This window comes from Diabrotica undecimpunctata, chromosome 10 (genome assembly GCF_040954645.1).
Source record: "Diabrotica undecimpunctata isolate CICGRU chromosome 10, icDiaUnde3, whole genome shotgun sequence".
NCBI classification, from domain to species: domain Eukaryota; kingdom Metazoa; phylum Arthropoda; class Insecta; order Coleoptera; family Chrysomelidae; genus Diabrotica; species Diabrotica undecimpunctata.
The window spans coordinates 17,510,178-17,533,333 of record NC_092812.1 but is presented as its reverse complement, the minus strand read 5'-3'; the positions used below and the strand labels follow the sequence as shown (position 1 = coordinate 17,533,333).

At 33.8% G+C, this 23,156-nt stretch overlaps 1 protein-coding gene across 1 annotated transcript in view; it reads right to left on the bottom strand.

Moving 5' to 3' along the window:
* para (sodium voltage-gated channel paralytic) overlaps window positions 1-23,156 on the bottom strand; it is a 454,557-nt gene that overhangs the window by 101,346 nt on the left and 330,055 nt on the right. The window contains exon 13 of the mRNA XM_072545653.1: window positions 362-602. Within this exon, the coding sequence (XP_072401754.1) occupies window positions 362-602 (241 nt within the window). The remainder of the gene's footprint in view (window positions 1-361; window positions 603-23,156) is intronic.

The window sequence follows — 23,156 nt, the reverse complement described above, 5'->3', positions numbered from 1 at the left end:
AATATAATACTTATTCATTTCAGAAGAGATCACCACCATTATCAAACCATCATATTATAAGATGACTATCCTTCATAATACATGATTAGAAATATACTAGGGAGAAATTGAAATAAAGATTGAAACAGAGAGTATTTGGACAATAGAGTTGGCGATTCAAAAAACCACATAAATAAAATAGGACGTAGGACTATACTAGCTTCATTTTAGGATGAAAAAATGAAGGCTGCGACCTAGATTCTAGGCAAGTGTCTAGTAACAAGCAGCAGGTTATTTCGTAAAATGATTCAGTCCAGAAATTTCTTGGACATGATTTAAAATCGGAAAATGAGTGCAGTTTTTCAGAAAGCATGGTACTTACCCAGATTGGCGTAATAAATAGGAACAACCATGGCTCCGTTTTCTTCGCTCATTGGTGTTACTGCATTGGAATCATCGGCGTAAGGTAAATGTTCTTGAGCATCTAAATAAGTGGACAAAACCAAAGGTTTGCGATCACCTGGAGGAGGTATCATACGACGGTTACTACGCATAGTGAACTGGTGGCTTCCTCTGGAGCCTCGACGAGGATTGAAAGGCGATCCAGGTAAGCTGAGACTGGCCTGCATATCAGTCTATACATGAGTATTTAGAACAATATTTTAAACCAATTATATCGACACTATTTCACAATTCTCTTAATAAATGATTTTAATAAGGTATACTATTGTATTTTTCTCCTAAATCGATTAACCATAACCATAAATATAATCTTAACATTGGGATAATTTAATAAAAAAAAATATGTACGTGGTAGTTATTAAACAAATACTTGATTGAATGAAGCTTTGACAACGTCTTAAATCATCATGACTTAACAACAAATGTGTACGAATGGTAAACAATCTAAATGGGAACAACAAATGACGAATTAAAGTTAGGAATTAACGAATTGACAATAATTTTTTATACATTATATCCAATAGAGTGTTTAGTTGAAAGTTGGGTGCATATACAAAAGGAGTGCAAGAAAATATCAATTAGTTAAGCAAGTAAATCATAGCACATTTAGTACTTGAGTTTTTTTAATAGCAAACACTTGATCTACTGTGTGCCTATAATTTATCTATTTTATTCGACCCGTAAAAAAAGTTACTTAAGGCCAAGCTTAAGCTAAATTTAAGTTGTTCTAATTTAACAATTCAATTTAACAACTCTGCCTGTGGTGACAAATGGGTGGATCGAGTAGCTCAGGAGTCACCACTGCCGGTCCTAAGTCCGGGTAAAGGAGGAAGGTTGGGCAGTGGACTGACAACCCACTCCCGGAAAAAACACACTGTTACGAGACCTGAACATTTGCCTCGGAATACAGAACGGAACTTTCGGAAATGACTCAAGCTACGAAACATGGACTATATATTTGGAAACTGGAATGCGAGGACACTAAATAAACCAGGAGCTCAAACTTACTTCTGCAAGAACTAATAAGATATAAGCCCATGATTATTGCTCTTCGGGAGACAATATGGCTGGGGAAAAGTGCCAGGGACACTAAACCGCATATAATTCTATATAGTGGGAAGGGAAAAGGAAGCAAGGAATGTGGAGTTACATTTGTGGTGGATAATGATTTTAAGTCAAAAACCATAGACTTTCAGGCTGTCAGTGAAAGGATATGCAAGTTAAGAATTTGCACCCATTTTTTTAACCTAAGAATAATAAACATTCACTGCCCAATAGACGAATAAGAACAACATACAAAGGGAAGCTTCTACCAATAGTTGGAGATAGTATATGACAATGCGCCCAAAAATGACATCAAGATTATAATGGGCGATATGAATGCTAAAATAGGCAAGCAGCCGCAGTTCTATGGCACAAAAGGAAAACACCTACTGCACAATGAAACAAGAGAGAATGGGGAGTTATGGATAAATTTTGACACTAGTAAAAACATGGTTGTAAGCTCCACATGCTTCCCACATAAGGACATACACAAAATGACATTGATGTCACCAGATGAAACCAAAACCAATCAAATCGACCATGTGCTGATAGACAAAAGGGCAGCCAGTAGTATCTCAGATGTGAGAACACGACAAGGAGCATGCTGTGGATCAGACCATCTTTTACTCCAAACCAAATTTAGATGCAGAGTTATCAAAGAAAGAAACAAAAAACAACAAAGAACAAACAAACTGGACCTGGAAAAACGGAAGATTCAGGAATGTAAAGAGAAGTTCGAAGAAGAAGTCGCAAATGAGTTAAGGATGCTAGAACTGCACTCCATAGAGGGCAAATGGAATAATACTAGCAGTAGGAACAGTACTAACAGCGGTAGCTTCCACCCTGGGAAACAAAAAAAAGGCGAGAAGAGGAGCATGGTCGATGACAAGTGCAGACAAGCAATAGAGGAAAGAAATGAAGCACACAAAAGGTATCTAACAAGAAGAACAAGGGAAAGACGAACATTATTTGAAGTCGCAAGACGGAAAGCAGACAAGATATGTAGAATTAAAAAAAGAGATTATGAAAATGGACAAATGGACAAAAATGGAAGGAAATTTCAAAAACAACGAAATTAGAGGGGCTTACGAATACATAAAAAATGTAAAAAGTGGATATAAACCTCAAAGAAGTCTATATAAACATGAAAGTGGGCAAATAATCAGTGACCAACAGAAAGTCACAGAAACCTGGAAATATTATTTTCAGACCCTACTTGATACACAAGTAGACATGGAAGATAAAATGGATACGAACTACGTAGAAGAGAATGGAGTAGAAGCTCCAACCATAGAGGAAGTTCTCGAAGCTATTAAGGCCCAGAAAAACAAAAATCCTCGGGAGTCAATACCAGCAGAATTGTATAAGGTAGGTGGCGACCACCTAGCAAGTCACATCCACGCGTTCATCAAAGACATATGGCAAGAAGAGAAAATACCCGACGACTGGAAGAAAAGTATAGTATGCCTGATCTATAAAAAAGGGGACAAACTCCAGTGAAAACACTACCGTGGAATTTCTCTACTATGTACAGCATATAAAGTCCTCACGTATATTATAAACTAGCGGCTCCAACCAGTAGCAGAAAATATTATTGGATAGTATCAAACGGGCTTGCGACGAGGAAGATCGACACTGGATCAAATATTTACAGTCAAACAGATCCTGAGTAAATCATGGGAAGTTGATATTGATGTTCACAACGTGTTTGTAGATTTCAAACAGGCATACGACTCAGTCAAAAGGAACAAACTCTACAATATATTGTTTGAATTGGCAATATCACATAAGCTAATTACACTCATTAAAGCCACAATGGATAAAACTCAGGCATGTGTACGAATACAAAACCACCGGACAGACTTTTTCAAAATTTCACAGGGATTAAGCAGGGAGATGGGCTGGCCCCAACTTTGTTTAACCTGGCACTGGAGTATGAGGTTAAGCAAATGCAAACTGGACGAGGAAACCTACTGACCAATCGAACGGTTCAACTGGCCGCTTATACCGATGACATTAATATTACGAGTAGAACATCAACAGGAGCACAGGAAACATACGCAGAGTTAAAAACGCAAACAAAACGGCTAGGTATTGAAATTAACACAGAAAAAACCAAAATAATGATACAGAAGAGAAGAAATATAGCGCCACAAAACATACATGAAGATGATATTGAAACGGTTGGAAAGTTTACATACCTGGGAGTAGAAATATATGGCGACGGATCAGAAGATGGAGAAATACGGAAGAGAATAACGCAGGGAAACAGAGCTTATTTTGCCCTCTCCCATATTAGTGGGTGATCAGGTTTGTGTAATTAATAGAAAAGTATAATTTAGGAGGTTCTGGGTTCATAATATTGAAGTATATCTGTTCTATTGAATTTAATATTGATTTTGAATTTTCTAACGCCAGTTTGTTTTTGATACTTGTCCCTCGGTTCATTGTTAATTGTTTTAATATTTTGATTATTTAAAAATTCTATTGTTTTTTTATTAAATTCTATTTTGTACTTACACAGAGGTGTAAACTAACTTAAATGTGGCAACTGCTCAAAAACATACATCGGCCAAACTAGTAGAACTTTTAACAAATGGACAGCAGAACATAAAAGGGCTTTCAATAATAGAAAAACAGATTATACATAGACACTTCACCTTGTAGACCATGATTATTCTTTTAATGACCAATTTCATATTCTTCACATTCAAAATTAGGGCCTTCTCAACTTATTCAGTTGAAGACTATAAAGAAGTGTAAACGCATGCCAAAAATAGATCACTTAAAACGCTCTCTGTCGAAACAGCTGTAGGGATAATAAATTATAATAAATTTTGTGAAAGTTTTTGTTTTATTGTTGGATAAAATGAATTTCCATCAAGTAACGGTCGAATCCATCACTTATTGTTCTAATTTATCTATTTTATTAGACCCGTAAAAAAACTACTTTAAGCTGAGCTTAGGCTAAACATAGAAAGTTTATGTTGCACTTGAAAATAAATTAGAGTCTGGTTTTGGTCATTGTAGGATACTTATGTCTCATAAATAGTTGATTTTGATGTGATAGTGGTATACAGGATAAAGAGCCTTTCCCATTAGCTCCGCAACAAAAAACGACTCTCACGAAACAAACAACAGGAAGAGCACAACGGTGTATACAATTCAACCTTCGACCATTTGCTATTTACTTCTTTCGAGCAATCAAATATACACATGTTTAACTTGACGAAAAAGCTTAGTTTTTAGGTAAATCTGTAATTTAATGTAGGTATAGATAATATCGAATCTTATTTAGTCAAAACATGCACAAAATTGTTTAAAAACTTAATCTTTAATACGCTTAAAGAAATACGGAAAAATACATTTGATTTTTATTTCTGCACATCTGATTCATTGGAAATATAATTAGTTGTTTATACACATAGGTTATAGTTGGTGATCATTGATAAGAGAATTGCAAAAAACTGTCAAAACACTGTCGGTGTAATAACAAAAACAAAAATAAATCAATTGCAAGCACAAAACGATCTAAAGAATAGTGACAACTAAAAGTAAAGTGCAGAACATTTGTTCAACATTGACCGCTCCAGTCAATATTTAACAAATGAAGGCTTAACACTATAATTGTCATGATCTTTATTATTTTACTTCAATATACCAATTCAAATATGAAGCAACATTTATTCTGTTCAAACCATCAGTACAGGTGACTAGATTATTAAAATTTGGAGACCAAATATTAGACCTATTCTATATTACACTAAGGGGTAGGACATGGTGGTTTTTATTTCCTTATTTATCCTATTACTTATTATTATAAGTTTATTTAAAAGCTCACGACAGCATTTCGGTGTTACTGAATGTAGTATTTAAAAATATATATACACTTATTTGTAAGTGACATTAGAGGCGATCATTATTTATCACCAATTGGCCATTAGAATTAATGTCTGTGATTAAATTTATTGGTTTTTATTATGATACAAAAAATAACAGGTATGATATTGCGCAGGCCACTGTCAGCAGATCTCTTACTCTTGACGTCACAATGAGAGTAGCCGTCATTGTAATATATCTGTTTATAATGGGAGTTTTATTAATGATTTTATGGTGTTTTGTGAGATTTAAGTGGATTTGTAGGCTTTTTAGTATGAAAAATTATTATTAAGAATATTTTGAACTCTTTATGCAATTTTATAAGTGATAGTGGCTTTGTAGGTATACCTACTTTATATGGACCATTATTTTTTTGTTTAAGAAGTTATAAATAAGGTATGTTAAATTATTAAGAATAGTAAAGGAAAACAAAGGTTACTTTTCACTCGCCCATGTATTCCGTTTCAAAAACATACACTGGAGATCGAAAATCAGGGTCTACAAGACTATTATCAGACCACTAGTATGTTATGGATGCGAGACATAGGTGATGACAGAAGACACAAAACGAAAGCTGGAAGTCTTCAGACAAAAAGTTCTAAGGAAGATATTTGGACCTATTAACGGAAACGGAATATAGAGATCCAGGTACAACCATGAACTCTACAATCTGTTCAAAGTGGCACCGATCTTAGAATTCGTTAAATTTCAGAGACTTCGATGGGCTGGTCATGTAGTGAGAATAGAGAATGGAAGATTGCCAAAAAGAGCCCTAAAAAGTAAAATGCAGGGCGTAAGATCAAATGGAAGGCCACGAAAAATGTGGGAGAATGAAGTGGCAGCAGAGGCGCAAAATTTGCTAGACGTGAGAATCTGGAGAAGATCGGCGCGTGACCGGCAATGTTGGAGGCATAGTTTGGAGGAGGACAAGGCTCGATTTGGGCTGTAACGCCATTGAAGAGAGAGAGAGAGAGAGAGAGAGAGAGAGAGAGATGTTTAATTATTATTGAGACCTAAGCTGATGCTGTTTGTTTTCTTCATCTGCCACAATCAAAAAGTTTATCGATAAATCAACTTAGAAGCCAGGAAAGACTTTCCAAAAGAGTCGAAGAGGATTGTGGAACAAATAATTACACAATCTCGTTCGATCTCGAATGTATTTTAGAATTAAGAAATTAAACCTAACACGTAAAGAAGATATGAGAAATAAGAGAAAATTAAACACAAAATTAACTTAAAATCTTGTGTTTTATTTGTTTTGTCGATTTTGTTACAGATAATTATTGATCACTTATTTTCATCTTTTTATGTGCAACTAGACGAGGGCATGATCCCCTCCTTGAGACTGGCGCCAAATAAGACAAGCCAATAAACAGAGAGCTCGTACAATTTACGAAGGTTACCTTCCTAGGATTAAAAAGCGAAGAATGCAAAAAAAAAGTTTTAAATAAAATTCACAAATTTATTTGACAGATTTATTTTTGTTCACTGTATTGAGATCAAATCCAAGATGGCGGAAAGTAAAACTGTGCCGTCACCTCCCTCTGTAGTGGAAGAGGTAGATTTTGAAGAGAATATATTTAAATGTTGTCAAACTAAGCCTAATAAAACACTCGTTTGTATAGTATGTGGAAATAGTTATCACATCTCATGTGCTGTGAAAAACAAAGTGAAATTCTTCAAGATAGGAGATCTGTTAGCTGAAAAAGAGGATCAGTACAATTTATTATTAAATAACAATAATCCATTAAAATCAAATAATGAACATTTGCTAAAAAAATTAAACTTATTGAAATCAGAAATAACCAGAACCAGAATCTCACAAAAACCCAACACAACTGTTAATGAGGGTTTAATAAAAACTCAAGGTAATGAAGATAAGACGGCCAGTGTCCAGTTAACGAATTCTAAATACAGAACAAACAATGAAACTGACTCAAATAAAAATTTTAAAGATAAAAACACCAAACATGTTGAAAGGAATTATAATATACAGGGTATTTCAAAAATTACTCCAAACAAATTAAATGCACAATTAATGGAAATTTAAACCGAACAAACATGTGACTACATTACAAATTTAACTGTTGAGAATGAGGAAAGCACAAAAATGAATCTTAATCATATCACAACTGGGAGTTCAGACAAATAAGGCGAACGATGAAGGATATCAGATTGTTACAAAAAGACGCAAGAAAATAATGGGAACTGGAATTAGTAATAAGGATTTCCATGGAAAATCCGAAAAACCAGACAAAAAATTGTGGCTATTCATCTCAAAAGTTCCGGATAGTGTAAATGCAGACCACATCAAGAGTTTCACAATAACTAAGACAAACTGTGAGGATATACAAGTAAAATTGTTACCAACTGACCATAAAAGAAGGGATAATCAATGTTTTATGATAGGTGTACTACCTGACTTAAGGGAAGAAATTTACAATCCTGCTTTTTGGCCGAAAAAAATTGGCATTGAACGATTTAACTTTAGGTTAGGAACAAGATTCTTAGATCGAGAGCATCACAATAGAGGTCTGTCAACTGAAGAAGATACACCAGACTCTTTTTTAGTCAAGTAAATCCAAGAGAAACGTTACTTTTATCATTCTCTCTTCTTCTTTGTCAACCATTTTCCATCCACTCCTGAATGTAGGTCTCTCCCAATTGCTTCCATCTTTCTCTATCTTGCGCCAATCTAATACACTGTTTGCCTGCCACTGTTCTTATGTCATCTACCCATCTTTTTTGAGGTCTTCCCATGCTTCTTGTTGTTGTCCTTGGTCTCCATTCTAGAATTCTCCGTGTCCACCTGTTGTCATTATATCGGGCTACGTGACCTGCCCAGCGCCATTTCATTTTTGCAATTTCTTCCACAATATTCCTAATCTTCGTTCTACGTCTTATCTCGGTGTTTCTAATCTTGTCTCTTAGTGATATTCCAAGCATGATTCGTTCCATTGTTCTTTGCGTTGTTTCTAATTTTTTACCAGATTTTTTGGTAAGGGCTACTGTCTCCAAGCCGTAAGTACAAACTGGTAGTATGCATGTGTTATACACCTTTTTCTTTAAGTTTACAGGAATGGAGGTGTTTTTCAAGATATATGCTAATTTGCCGAAAGCGCCCCATGCCAGTTGTGTTCTTCTTTTCATTTCAGCATCTTGATTTGGTTTTCCTAGTTTGATAACATGACCTAGATATACATAATGTTCAACATTTTCTATGGTATGATTTTGTATTGTTATATTTGTCTGGTCTCGGCTCAGTATTTTTGTTTTGCTTTAGTTCATTTTTAAGCCTACCGTTCCTGAAACTGCATTTAATTGTTGTAAAATCATTTAGTTCTTGGATATTATCGGCTATTAAAACTATGTCATCTGCGAATCGCAAGTGGTTTAAGTATGATCCGTCGACATTGATACCCTTATTGTTCCATTCTAGTTTCTTAAAAATGTCTTCTAGAACAAGGGTAAATAGTTTGGGAGAGATGGTGTCTCCTTGTCTTACTCCCCGTTGTAGTCTTATGGGATTAGTTTTTGTGCTTTCGTCCAGCTTTATCTGCATGGTGGCATTTTCATCACCATACAGTTGTTTAAAAATATTGCAACTAAATGCTCCATCTTTGACAAATAAGTTACTCAAACTTGAAGTCTTAACATTGCAAGAAACACCCGATATAATTTATCTATCAGAACATTGGTGTACAGAAGAAAACATCCAATTTATGACCCCGAATGGATACAACATCGCCTCTTATTTTTGTCGAAAGTTCCATATCCATGGAGAATCATCTACATCAAAGTTTATATTAAATTCAAAACATTAGATGTCTCTAACTTTAGTGAAGAAATGGTGTGTGAGTGGTATGCGATTTCTCTGTTTATAGCCAATAGGAAAATTTGTGTTATTAGTGTTTATCGTTCGCCATCAGGAGAAGTTCAGAGTTTTCTGTGTAAATTACATAATATATTGGAGCTATGCAGTAAGTCATATCATGATATTTATTTATATTTATGGGGATCTAAACATTGATTATCTTGTCATGTCTATTAATAAGCAATCTTTTAACAAGTTTTTGGTAAGTTATAATCTGAGAGTCACATCTGAGGTTCCTACAAGAGTTTTCGTAGATAAAGTGGGTAAAACATCATCTACAAAATTGGACTACATATTGGCAAATATCGAACCGCATCTTTATAAATCAAATGTTTTTAAGGGTCACTTCAGTGACCATAAAGTATTTTCACTTAGTGTAAATTTGCAAGCCAATAAAGTATCGAAAAAAGATAAAAAACCCATCAGTTACACGGATATGTCAGATGAAAATATGTTGATGTTTAAAGCAGGGATTTCTTCTACAGTTTTTGACGAAGTTTATTCACAATTAAATGCTGAATATGCCACAAATTCATTTGTTAGCATTTTATATTACAATCTAAATTTATATTGTCCTTACTCTTAAGAAAAGCATATTATTCCATAAATGAATATCTTGAGGACAAACTGCAGTAGCTTCATATTTTACTTGTTAAAATGTTATTTTATATATTTTATGTTTTGTCAATTTTGTTACACTGTGAATATTATATTATACACATTAATGTATTTTATACTAAATTCTGTAGTGACGTATCCTATACATTTATTTTAAATGTCTTAAAGTATCAATAAAGTATGACTATGACTGTTGTTTATTAATTTGTTCAATCCAAATAATAAACCACCTATATTTCAATAAATCTGAAATAGTCCAATAGAGACTCTATTAATCTATAAAATGACTTTTTATTGCCAATTAAAATTAACTGTGTTTCGAGCGACTATCTTCTTACAGGGAATATTTACAACACTCTCATTGTGACGTCATGCGCGAACTCGTCCCAATTTCGCGCTCGACTCAAACAGGCTTTTGTTAGGCAGTTTAGTTATCAAATTTCAAAATTACCATTAACGGAATCTTTTTTCAGAACGTAAAGTGCATACCACGAGACTATTATTTTGTCTTCACCTGAATAAAATACATGCTCTCGCATGCATGTGGCAAACGAGTATTACCTAATAGTTTAAAAATAAATTCACATATAAATGAGAACCTTAAGCTAAGTTTCTTAAAGTCGATAGAAAGTTTTAAGTATCGAAATAGAATCACAGACATTACTTAAATTACTTTGTAAAAGGCCGCCTCTGTTCCAATAAGCACCACGACTCCAGTTTCGGGAATGGACAATTACCGTCGACGAAACTCGAAGCCAAGCGATGAAAATCGCCACTGACTGTATCTTCCAGCTTCCGGATTCATTTTGATTCAGCGTTGCCAGGTCATCAAAGTCAGAAAAGCCTATGCTCTTATTCAAATTGTCGTATTTTATAGTACAGATTATCGTACTTAATTATATTCTATTGGTCAAGAAATTAACAAAGTAAAAAAAATAATATTTAAACAAACAAATTATTGAAAAGGAAAAAACTTAAAGTAACAAAATATTCACTATTGAGTGAGTGTGAACTCAACTTCTTGCAGCTCATCATATGCTTCGTTATTGTAAATAGGTAAAAAGAAATAAGAACAAGACTTTCTCACAATCAATTTATTCTAACACCAACGAATGGTTTCGCATACTATAATTTGCGATGCATCTTCAGGTCAACGGTACATAGTAAACTAAATGCTGAAATTATAAAACCTGTACTAGGGGGCTGTCTGGTAAAGAAAATACAGCAATTATGACAATATTATATGTGTGCGACTATTAAATATGATTAAATATTATAAATAAACAAACAAAGTAAAATAAAGTAACAAAAAACAATCTAGTAAATTAAAATTAAATAAATAAATAACCAATAAATAGTACTTACCGGCCGATACAAGGATTATTATTTAGTGTTTTAGAAAACATAGTTTAAACTGTTGTGGTAAACTGGTAACAGGCGATCATAGGTTTTATTGTAAATATTCAATAAATAGAGAGAAAGTTCTTGAGGGGAGAGTTATTAACAAATAAACTAGGAAAAAGATATTGTGTAGATTTTTTTGTTGAAATGAATGTGATGTGTTATAATATTTAAAATTTAGTTATATTTATTCAAGAGGTATATTTTGGAAATGTGTAGCTGTATGACAATATATAAAAAGGTAGATGTATAAGTTATGGGTGTGCAATAACTCCAACTTGTAATTATCAAATTATGATAAATTGATTTGGTCTGTATTAGGACAGAATTGTTGTGTTGTCAAATAAATTTAAATTAAAAACCACTTAAGGACACTTAGGGACAAACAGAACACATTCAAAAAGACACAACAGACATTTAATTTAAAAGGGGGGCGCTTAGTGGACTACATTACTTCCAAGGAGAGAAACTGGCAAAAAGGACTAGTTTTTTGTTGTCTAATAGATTTTTAAGAGGTAAAATTGACAAGTAGTTGTAGGTTAAGACTATGCAGAAGAAAGAAAAGAGAGGCTATAAAAAAAACAAGTACAAGAAATCGTAAAGCATAACAACAGACGCGAAAGCAGAAAATTCTATAAATGCATAAAAGAAAGCACAAAGTCATTTAGACCAAAACTAACGATATGCAAAGACAAGGACGGAGAACTACTAACAGAGAAGCAAAAAATTATAATGAGATGGAAACAATGTTTCGAAGAAAATCTAAATGCAGACAACGAAAATGATCAGAACGAGACAATATATTATACGGCGGAGCTGCACATCGAAAATCCGAGTTATGAAGAAGGAGTTCAGATAATAAATAAACTAAAAAACAATAAAGCACCAGGAACGGACGGAATTTCGACAGAATTATTAAAGCATGGAGGATCCGAACTCTGGGAAAGAATCCATTACCTAATAACATTAATATGGACGAAGGAGCAAATGCCAGAGGAATGGACAGTTGGCCTCATACAGCCAATATATAAAAAAGGAGATAAGAGGGAATGCCAGAATTATAGGCCAATTACATTGCCAAATGTAATAAACACAATTCTTTCTGGTATAATCTACAATAGATTATTAGAATACTCCGAAAATATAATTGGTGATTATCAAAATGGATTCAGACCAAATAGAGCCACTACAGATAACATATTCATACTAAGAACGATACAAGAAAGAGCTTATGAATACGACATAGACCTATATAATATGTATATAGACTTTAAACAAGCTTTTGATAGTGTAAAAAGAGACAGAATGCTGGAAGACCTTTGTACTCTAGGTATACCTAAGAAATACATCAGCCTCATAAAAATGACGTTGCAGGGTTCAAAAGCCGCAGTCAGAGTAGATGGAGAACTGACTCCCCTGTTTAACATCAACATTGGAGTAAGACAGGGAGATGCCCTATCAACCATGCTATTCAACCTAGTTCTTGAGGCAGTCATCAGAAAAACCAATATAACCGGCCATATAAACACCAAATCAGTACAAATTACTGCATATGCAGACGATGTAGCCATCATTAGTAGGAATAAGCCACGACTAATGGAAGTGTTCAAACAAATTGATCCTGAAGCAAGAAAAAGAGGTCTCAAAATAAACGAAGCAAAAACGAAGTATATGACAGTCAAAAGAATAACTGACAATGAAAATAATATCACAATAGACAACTATACTATCGAACAAGTGGATGCCTTTACATATCTCGGCACAGAAATCAATCAGAAGAACTCCGTAAGTAGCGAAATTAATGCACGTATTTCCAGCAGGAATCGTACATACTATGCTAATAAAAGATTGATGACATCGAAATTATTAGACAAAAGAACCAAAATGACTATCTACAGAACACTGATTAGACCCGTAGTAACCTATGGATGTGAAACTTGGGTAATGACGAAAAAAGATGAAGCCCAACTCAGGACATTCGAGAGAAAAATACTGAGGAAAGTATATCGCCCGGTACAAGAGGAAGATGGCACATGGAGAATCAGGAAAAACGACGAGGTTAATGAGTTAAATGAAGGTTATGACATTGTAAGATTTGTGAAAAGTCAAAGACTGTCATGGCTGGGACATGTGCAAAAACAAAACGATGCAAAACAACAAAGAAAATGTTACAATGGAAGCCCATAGGAAGGCGAAAAAAAGGAAGGCCCAGAACGAGATGGTTGGATGACGTGGAAGACGACCTGAAAACAATGAACATAAAACAATGGAGAAGAAGGGCACAAGAGAGATCTGAATGGAAGGACATAGCCAGACAGGCAAAGACCCATCCAGGGTTATGATGCCAAAAGAAGAAGAAGAAGAAGTTGTAGGTTAAAGTGTGACAGTTCTTCTTCTATTTATTAGTAATGTAAATAAGATTAACCAACTATATGTTGTGAAGTAAAAGTAATTACTGAAATAGTGATTAAATATTTAAATGGATAGTTGTAATCTAATATGAATAATATGTATTGGCATACTTTTAACAAAATGAATTAAATGTAACAACTGAAAAAAGTTTTGTATCAGAAACTCAAAAAGATCAGATTTACAAAATTCAAACTTATAAGTCAGTATTTGGTAATGAGATAATAAACAAAATGAATATTAAGTACAAAGATGGAAAAACAACACTTGTCGGTGTGTACGGACTATCTGTAACGGTATATGTAAAATTTTTTGAATTTAAATATTTTATTGTGAAAATATAGAGAGGTAGAGAATTGTTGATAACAAATTAATTAACAAATTCCAAAAATTAACTAAATTATTCTAAAATAATAAGGTTGGTATTCTGGAAAATAAGACAATTGAGAGCCGGATGCGGATTTAACTTCACGTAGTGGATGAACTATTTAAACGGATGAACAGTAAAATTTATCTTATTCAGGATCATAGCGACAATGCGCTGTCCTTAGTTTTGCATTCGGTTAGGAAACCATGTTGGTGTTCTATTACCCAGGACCTCCACATGAAGAGCATTTGACTGATAGTTGTGCCCCTATCGCGCATCAGAGTGCTATAGGGGGGAAAGGGATGGTCTGGAGCATTGGAGCGCGGTAGGGTGACTCCTGTTTTACTCGAGTTAACACACCTCGCTCCAATGAATTGTTACACCCGAACGTAATTCCTAGGGGTGAACATTTCTCACAGGCTGGGTTCAATTAAATTGCTTGCTTGATTTATCTTATTTTGAGCTTGTAAAGTACCAAGACAATATATAACGTCCACACCCACAAGAACATTGGTAAGTCTGTTTAACTAATTTCTGTAACACTTAAACAATTTTAACAAATATTAGTCATTTATGGTTAAAAGTTTTATACCTCTGTTCGACAAAACAAGAAGTTTTATTTAATTTAAGTTTAAACAAATTGAGTTAAGTAAAAAAAATTCTAGTCTAAACGATGCGTTTATGTTATGTTGGTGGGTCTCTGACCACGTGTAGTTATTGTAAAAATTATTGATTGTGAGTCAGTCTTATTATTATTTCCTTTTACCTATTTATAATGGACTTACACAGGCAACATATTCAAGACTTCTTTCTTGTATTATAAATTTATTGTATTCATAGTTTTAACAATTATTTCTGACGGTTTAAAGTTGACAACATTGTCTTTTGAAGTTAAACTGATTGGGATGGATGCATATTGCCATATAAAGTGTCTAATACCAAGCGGTTCCTGCACTCCTGTACTTCGTCTTTATTAAGATCACTTGAAAATTGTTTTTTACAGCTTGCATTTTAATGAGGTAAAGTTAACATACACAATACAATACAGTGTCTCTCAAATTAGCAAGTAGAAGATTACCGTCAAAATGTTTTATTTGACCTACTTTAAAATATAATTCAGCCTGATTTTGAAACATCCTGGTATTTTTAAAGTTTCCTCCATTCGTTATCGACTTTTGACATTCGTGGTAAAAGTGGTAAAATACTTTAACACCTGTTAAAGCTACTTTTATTCAGAAGGTTGTAGCATTTGAAAATTCTTTGGATATGTATTGAAATCCCCTCGTAATTGTTAAAATATCAAATAGTGTATTTCAGTTTCCTTTCGTACAAGTTAAAACACCTAATCTTTCAACTTCCTTTTATTTGCGTCGCTAGAGTTAATAAAAACCATTTTATAGTTTATTTATATTTCGCAAGATGTGTATTTTGTCGGTATTCTTTGATCGAAACCGTTTTTAGGATATTCTGCGTTTCAAATAAATATTCCAGTTTATATATATTGTTTGTATTAAGTTAAGCGAATGAATTTAAAAGATTATTGTGTAGTATGTGATAAATGTGTAGTATTGAGCAGTTTCACAACAGTTTTTGAAGATGACCTCATGTTGCCGTTGTGCTGTGCCTGTTTCAGTCTTTAAAGGAGACCAGTTTTCGAGGTTTGTGTTCCAGCCGGTGCTGGCTTCCACCCTCATCTTCTTGTCCCTGGTCGTCATCCCAGATATGCCTCCAGAGGTTTTAATGTATCCAGTTTCCTACCCCAGACATTGTGCAGAATGAGATTTAGTAAGGTTCAGGTAACTTTTTCTGTGTTTAAATTTTAAAGTCAAGATAGACATTTAAAAAAAAATAATAATTGCTTTCATTATTTAAAAAGATAATTCTTTACTTGTAATAATTTTTTATTTGCCACAGTTAATAGCCCAATAACATTTGTAAGTTTTGCTGCAATTCTCACTTGTAAACGAATAGGACACATGTAAGTTTTTCTTTGTTATTTTTATATTTACTTTTGTGACTATTGATATAGTCTTTATGTATTATCTGTATTTATAACTGTTTGTGGTGAGACACAATAAATGTTTAATTTATCTCTCTGAACCATTTTGTTTATTTTAGAAAAGTCTCCTAACCCCTGTTTGTGTTCTTTATTTTAATAAAGAAGATCCTTTTTTCCTTTTTCCAGTAAGATTAGGATTCTTCGAAGCGGCGTTCTTATTTCTAATAGCTAGAGGTCTTTCTTGTTGTTTTTTGTTATCCCTTTGGTCTAGGAGATTCATGTCAGTATCCCTTTGTTTATGCCAGTAAGAACGCCAGACAGATCTTATCCTTTATTTACATCAATTCTTGGTATAGGCGTTACATTCAACAGTTTGCTAAAAAAGCTGAGTACCGTACCAATTTAATTAAAAAGTTCATAGAAATGCCTTTGAAGATTTAAAAACATGAGTGACTATAGAACCAGTGCTATGACAAGCTGATGCTAGTCTTTCGTTCATTATAAAGACGACTACAAGTGCCTACGCTCTTGATAGATTATTGGTCCAGGAAGAAGGCGAAAACGGTCGCCATATATAGAATATATGCTAGCCGACTCGTTACAGCCGCCAAAAAAAGTACTCAACAAGGGAAAGAGAAGCGCTTGCCATTGTCTGGGCAGTTTCTTGATTTCTAGACTATACTGAAGGAGCAGAGGCAGTAATAATTACCGATTATCAACCTTTTAAGTAATTATGTACCTTAAAAAACCCCTACTGGCCATCTCGCAAGTTGTTTTCTTCAGTTGCAGTCTTATTATCAAAAAATCAGTACACTACAAGGAAAAGTAACTAGCATACAGCTCTCCGATCCCGATCTTAAAGTAATCATCGATCTAGTTGGCTCGCTATTGCAGACCAAGACCGACGTGAGTGTTGTTTCGAGTAGGGACACATCGTTCCCGGATAGTTAAATCTATTTTCATGGAAGTTTAATTTTATATTTTTAAATATGTAGTTTACAATATCAACTCACCCACTGCTTAGTGTTGAGATTATTAGCGCAACTACTTCAAAGTCCACTGAAGATGGACTGATAAGTCCGAAAAGGTTCGTTCTGAATAAAAATCAACTATTGTAATCCATTTTGATTTACTTTTTTAATTAAATATATACCAATAGGTAGGAAGAGCAGAAAACGAAGAGAATGGAATAACAAAACCGCCACCGATAAAGTTAAAAGGGCAAAAAAAACTGCAGAAAAATAACAAGGCCACTGGATGCGATGGAATAACCGCAGAATTGTTCAAGTTGGGAGGAACAAAAATAACGAAAAAGGTATATAAGGTCATACATAGAAGACAAGAGAAAATGCCAAAAGAGTGGAATAAGAGTATCATCTGCCCAATCCATAAAGAGGGCATGAGCAGAACCAAAGCAACAGGTAAGAATATGTATATATATATATATATATATAAGCGGGGATCCTACAGCTTCTGCCGCTTCCCGCATTTCGATCGCCATCTTTTTCTATCTCTCCAGGTGTCTTCATCAATGGCTCTGTCTTTCATGGTTTCCATAACACCTTGTATCCAAGACTTGGCTGGTCTTCCTCGTTTCCTTCTATTACTTGGATTGTATTCCATAGCTCTTTTTGGCCATCTGTTGTCGTCCATCCTCTGTACGTGTCCATACCATATTAACTGTCTAGTTTCTATTCTTTCAGAAGTTGTATGTACTCTATCTGTTTTTCTTCTAATTTCAGAATTAGGTATACGTTCTACTCTTGATATACAGCAAGCTCTTCTTAGGTAGTCCATTTCAACCGTGTCAACTTTTTTCTTTCCTTTTACTGTCATTTGCCAACATTCTGCTCCATATGTAAGAATGGGCTCTACAATTACTTTGTAGATAGTCATTTTAGTTTTCATAGTAGCTTTGTTGGACCAAAGTATCGAATTCAGAATTTGAACACTCTTCCTGCCTTGTTGCACTCTATAGTCTATATCTCGTTCCGTTGTGCCTTTACTGCAGATAATACTTCCCAAATATTTGTATTCGTAGCACCTTTTCATTTGTCTAATTTCCAAATCCGGGTCTTCGTCTTCACTGCCTATTCGCATATATTCTGTTTTAGACATATTCATACTCATCCCCCATTTTTCGTATTCATCTTTGAGCTTTCTAAGCATATAATCTGCATCTTCTTCACAGCTTGCAATTAGTACTTGATCATCTGCAAAGAACAGCGTTGTCAGATAATGGTTGTTAAGCTTCAACCCCATTCCCGTACATTTTTGTCTCCACTGGTGCAGTGCTTCTTGGATATATATTTTGAATAGGGTGGGGGAAAGACAACATCCTTGTCTCAAGCCTTTCGTTACTGTAAATACCCTTGAGAAAGTATTTCCTGTTTTTACAGTGCTTTGAGGACATTTATAGATGTTCAGTATTGCTTTTAGATATGTTTTACTAAGGTCCGTTTTCGTCAAGACACTAAATAAGAGTTTTAAAGGAACTGTATCATAAGCCTTCTCCAGATCTATAAATACCAGATGCGTAGGGAGGTTTCGAGCTGTTCGTTTTTCAAAGAATATGTATACAGAACTTAAATCACATGCTAAACAAATAGGTCTATCTATAAACAAAAAAGACTAAAATCCTAGTACAAAGTCGATTGGAGAGAGCAACACGACCATATTTGACAGTTGACAAGTTAGAAAAAATAGATACCTAGGAGTAAACATCACAAAGGAGAGCACTGACGATGTAGCGCTTAGCAGAATAATCATCCTGGCCAATTTGCCATGAGTCCGATATTTATATCACGTGAGGTACATCAAAGAACTAAGATACGAATCTAAAAGATCATAATCCGCATACACATTTTTGAAAGAAAGGTACATGGCCAGGGCAAGCCATGTATTTAGGATGGAAGAAAACAGGCTTCCAAAAAAACTGTTGAATGCAAGAAGAATGCAGGGGAAGAGACCCATTGGAAGACCAAGAAAGAGATGGGAGGAGGATGTGGACGAGGACGCTAAAAATCTCCTTGGCAGTCAATCGTTGAGGAGAATCACTACTGACCGTAACGGAGGGAGAGGTTTGATGAGGGAGGCCAGGGCTCGAGTTGGGCTGTAGCGCCATGGATAGATATACCAATTATAACAGAAGTTTTCACTTCGATGTAAAAGTTTTGTATTATATATTTTTTTACTTTTTTTTACCTTGATTTCTTATTGAATAGCCCTTTGTATATCTAACTGGAACATAGTTTATAAAATGCAGCTCTTTGTATTTAAGGCTAAGTTGGTGAAAACGTGAAACAGATTAATAATTTGTTTCTATACGTGAATCTAAAAAAATGTATGTTAAAATTTTGCTATTATAAAACAGATACTAAAAAGTGGGCCTTAATAACATAATGGTAAAATAGCGTGTCTTTAAAATGTACGTATTAGCAGATATATTTTACTGGTTTTAGCCGACATATTTATAAATACCTAAATTTTACGCGATTTAGCTTATCTAGAAATTTAACATTATTAAATTATTCAATCGAGTAAACCATTTTGCATACATTACTGAATTAGGTGCCCCAAATAATATATTTTAGACTGTTTGTGACAGCAATCGAATTTCGATCAAATTAAATTCAATATCAGGGTTGCTTCACAATATACAACTTTTTGTATGAATGGCCAAAAGGTGTGATATAGTCTAAATGAGGGTAACACGTTACCTGGCAACTAAATTATTGGGCAACATAAGCGTCCTAATCTGTAGCATCTTGTTTGTTGCTTACTATTGACAATATTATATGGCTTTAGTAAGCTAATTATGGAAAGAGACACATCTATGGAAAACTGATAGTATTTCTTCTAGAATAATTTGCACATAACAAAAGAAAAAATTATTTTACCATTATACCCTGTCGTTATTAAATTAAATTAATAGCAAAATATTGAGTTTGCACAAAAATGGAACAGATATCCCATCTAAATTTAAATATCCTATTGTTGGAATGTTTTACAGATACTGTTCTAGATAATAAAGCAGATAACAGGTAAAATTTATATGAATATGAGACGAAATTTCGTTTACTAATAGTAAAATTTTGGTTTTAATATATAATCAAAATCTATAGCCAAAATAAAGTATTATCTGTCGGTTTGATTGTAGTTACGATTTACCTATTTGGATTTGAATCGTTTCCCGCAATTCTTTCCAAAAATAACAGGTAATAGTCACAGTACAATATTCCTCACTCTTCCAGCGTTCTTCACATATATTTCTTGATTTAGATTGTTTCCCGCACTTCTGTCCAAAAATAGCTTGTATTGGTACAGTGCAATATTGTACATTAAGTATAATATTCCATGATTTCCGGTACTTTTGTTTCTATAATCAAAAACACTTGAATTATTGCCGTCAGTTTAATTTAGCAGTACATTGAATCAAAATATTAATACTATAATAATTTATTATAGCAAAAATTGTCAAAACTGAAAGAATCACTTCTGGTTTTGAAAAAATTAATAAAATCCGTCTGTCCAGCCTTAGATTGAAGAAACTGTAATAGACAGAGGAAAACTGACGACGGATTTCGATTCAGCACTTCAAGTTATTGCGTCAAAAACTGCCAAAACGTCACTTGCTGTTCAGACTTCGATCAAATGTGTTGTTAAAAAGCAATAAAAATATTGTGATTGTGTTTTTAAACATTTACGTAAGTGATAACGATATATTTGCTGTTTATTATTAAATCTAATAATTATAATTTATATCCAAAACTATCACAAACTTAATCATGCCTAATATATCGTTTTGCGCTAATTGTTCAAAGCTAACTTTACCTCCGATAGAAAACTACAGTGTGATTGGCTGTAAGAAATCAATACCCATCGCTTGTACGGATCTGTCGGTCGATGATCGAGTTCCGAGGCAAAAAGTACGTGGGATACGTATACTTTTCAATTCATGTAGTTCAAACATTAAAAATATTACTGAAATCAAGAGTCTACTAGTGGACATTAAAGCAGACATTTATACAACAACTTCGGTTAAAGGAACTTTGTACAGAGCTTGAAACTCATAAAAATAATGGAGAAAATGACCTTACGGTCAAATATGTCAATGGCTGTACAAAGATAATGAAATTTCGTTCATAATTATTCTCTTGCACCAAAATTTGCGGATTAAAGCGGACATTTATACAACAACTTCGGTTAAAGGAACTTTGTACAGAGCTTGAAACTCATAAAAATAATGGAGAAAATGACCTTACGGTCAAATATGTGAATGGCTGTTCAAAGATAATGCAATTTCGTTCATAATTATTTTCTTGCACCAAAATTTGCGGATAGGCTTTTCAAATTTAATGAATTTATAAGTACTGTTCAACTTTTAAAACTTCATATTATTCTCCTAACAGAAACGTAGCTTAATTCTTTTATCCCCGATGTTATTGTAAACATTGATAATTTAACCATCTTTCGTAGAGACAGAGGTAATCGTTATGGGGGAGAAGTATGCACCTATTTTTAGCAAATGAAATTAATAATACTTTTTCGATCAGTAATAAAACAATAGACGTACCAGGTATAGAAATTATTCAATTACTTATTACCAATAACTCTTTTATATTTAATATAGTTTGCATATATCGACCTCTAGATACAGTACGTACTCAGGACGATATGCTTATTGACAAAACTAAGGAATAATCATCCCTTGAAAATCTCATTTTTGTTAGAGATTTTAATTTTCCAGGGATTAGCTGGTCCATTATTTCCATTATTTTCAAAACTGATACTACCTACATGAACTCCAATTTATTACAGCTAATAACTGAACCTACAAGGTTTAGTGAAAACAATAATCCTTTAATTGACGATCTACACGAATTTCTACACTTAAAGTGTTCTGTCGTATGGGTATTTCTGATAACTCGCTTATTACTGCTCACATTCAATTAAGTTTAACAACTCTTTGAAAAAATAATTTCGTAATGCCACTACTGATTTCTTTAATGTTAATTCAGATTTATCCCAGATAAACTGGCAATATATTTTTCTTAATCACTCTGATCTATCGTCAATGTGGGACCCTTTTCTTCATACTGCTATTACAACAATTTTTCGTTATACAACTGAACAGCAGCTATACAAAAATCAACTAAAACTTTGCATTAACCTCTCAGCTACCCGTTTAATTCGAGATAAGCGAAAGTTTTGGCGAACATATAAACTTACTGGTTTCCTTGATGATTTTCTTGCTCACCGTAATTTTTGTAACCGAGTCAAACAATCGTTGCTAAAGTAAAGGACAGCATTTGAAGAATCTATCATTGCAAGTGGTAATAGTAAAAAAGTTTATCGGTACATTCGTACATCTTTATCTTCTAAAATCTCCATACCATTACCTTAAATAGCTGACGGGTCTTTATGTTTTTCGTATAACGAATCTTTGGAATGTTTATCGTTATTTTTTTTGCAGGTTTTTACAGATGAATCTAACGATACCATGCCTCAAATAATGTGCCCACGTTTCCCTAAAACTCTTGATAATATCTCTTTCACACCGGATGCAATTAAACATCATTTATGGAAACTACGCAATAATTCATCACCTGGATTATACGGACTAACCTCATTTTTCCTCAAACAATGTGCAGAATCTATAGTCATCCCTATATCTCTCACAATGAATGCTTCTTTTAATCGAGGTTCTCTCCACTTGTCCTGGAAATTGGTTCATATAATAAAAAGGAAATAAACTTGATTGCAATAATTATCATGCAATCAGCCTGGATCCTATTGTCGGCAAGGTTATGGAATCCATTATTTCGGAAGCTATGTCTGACTTTCTCCTTTAAGAAAATGTCATCCCTCACTAACAGGTCACGATTATCCTCACGATTATAGCGTTATCACAGGTCGTTTAACGATATCAAACTTACTTCATTGTGTAAATGATTGGTCATCTTTAAATAATCGGTATCCTGTTTATGTAGTCCACTTATACTTCTCCAAAGCTTTCGACTGTGTTACAAAACGTCGAATATTTGCTAAATTGGATCACTATGGTATCCGCGGAAAGTTTAATATTTGGATTCAAGATTTTTTATCCGACAGATTCTTCAGGG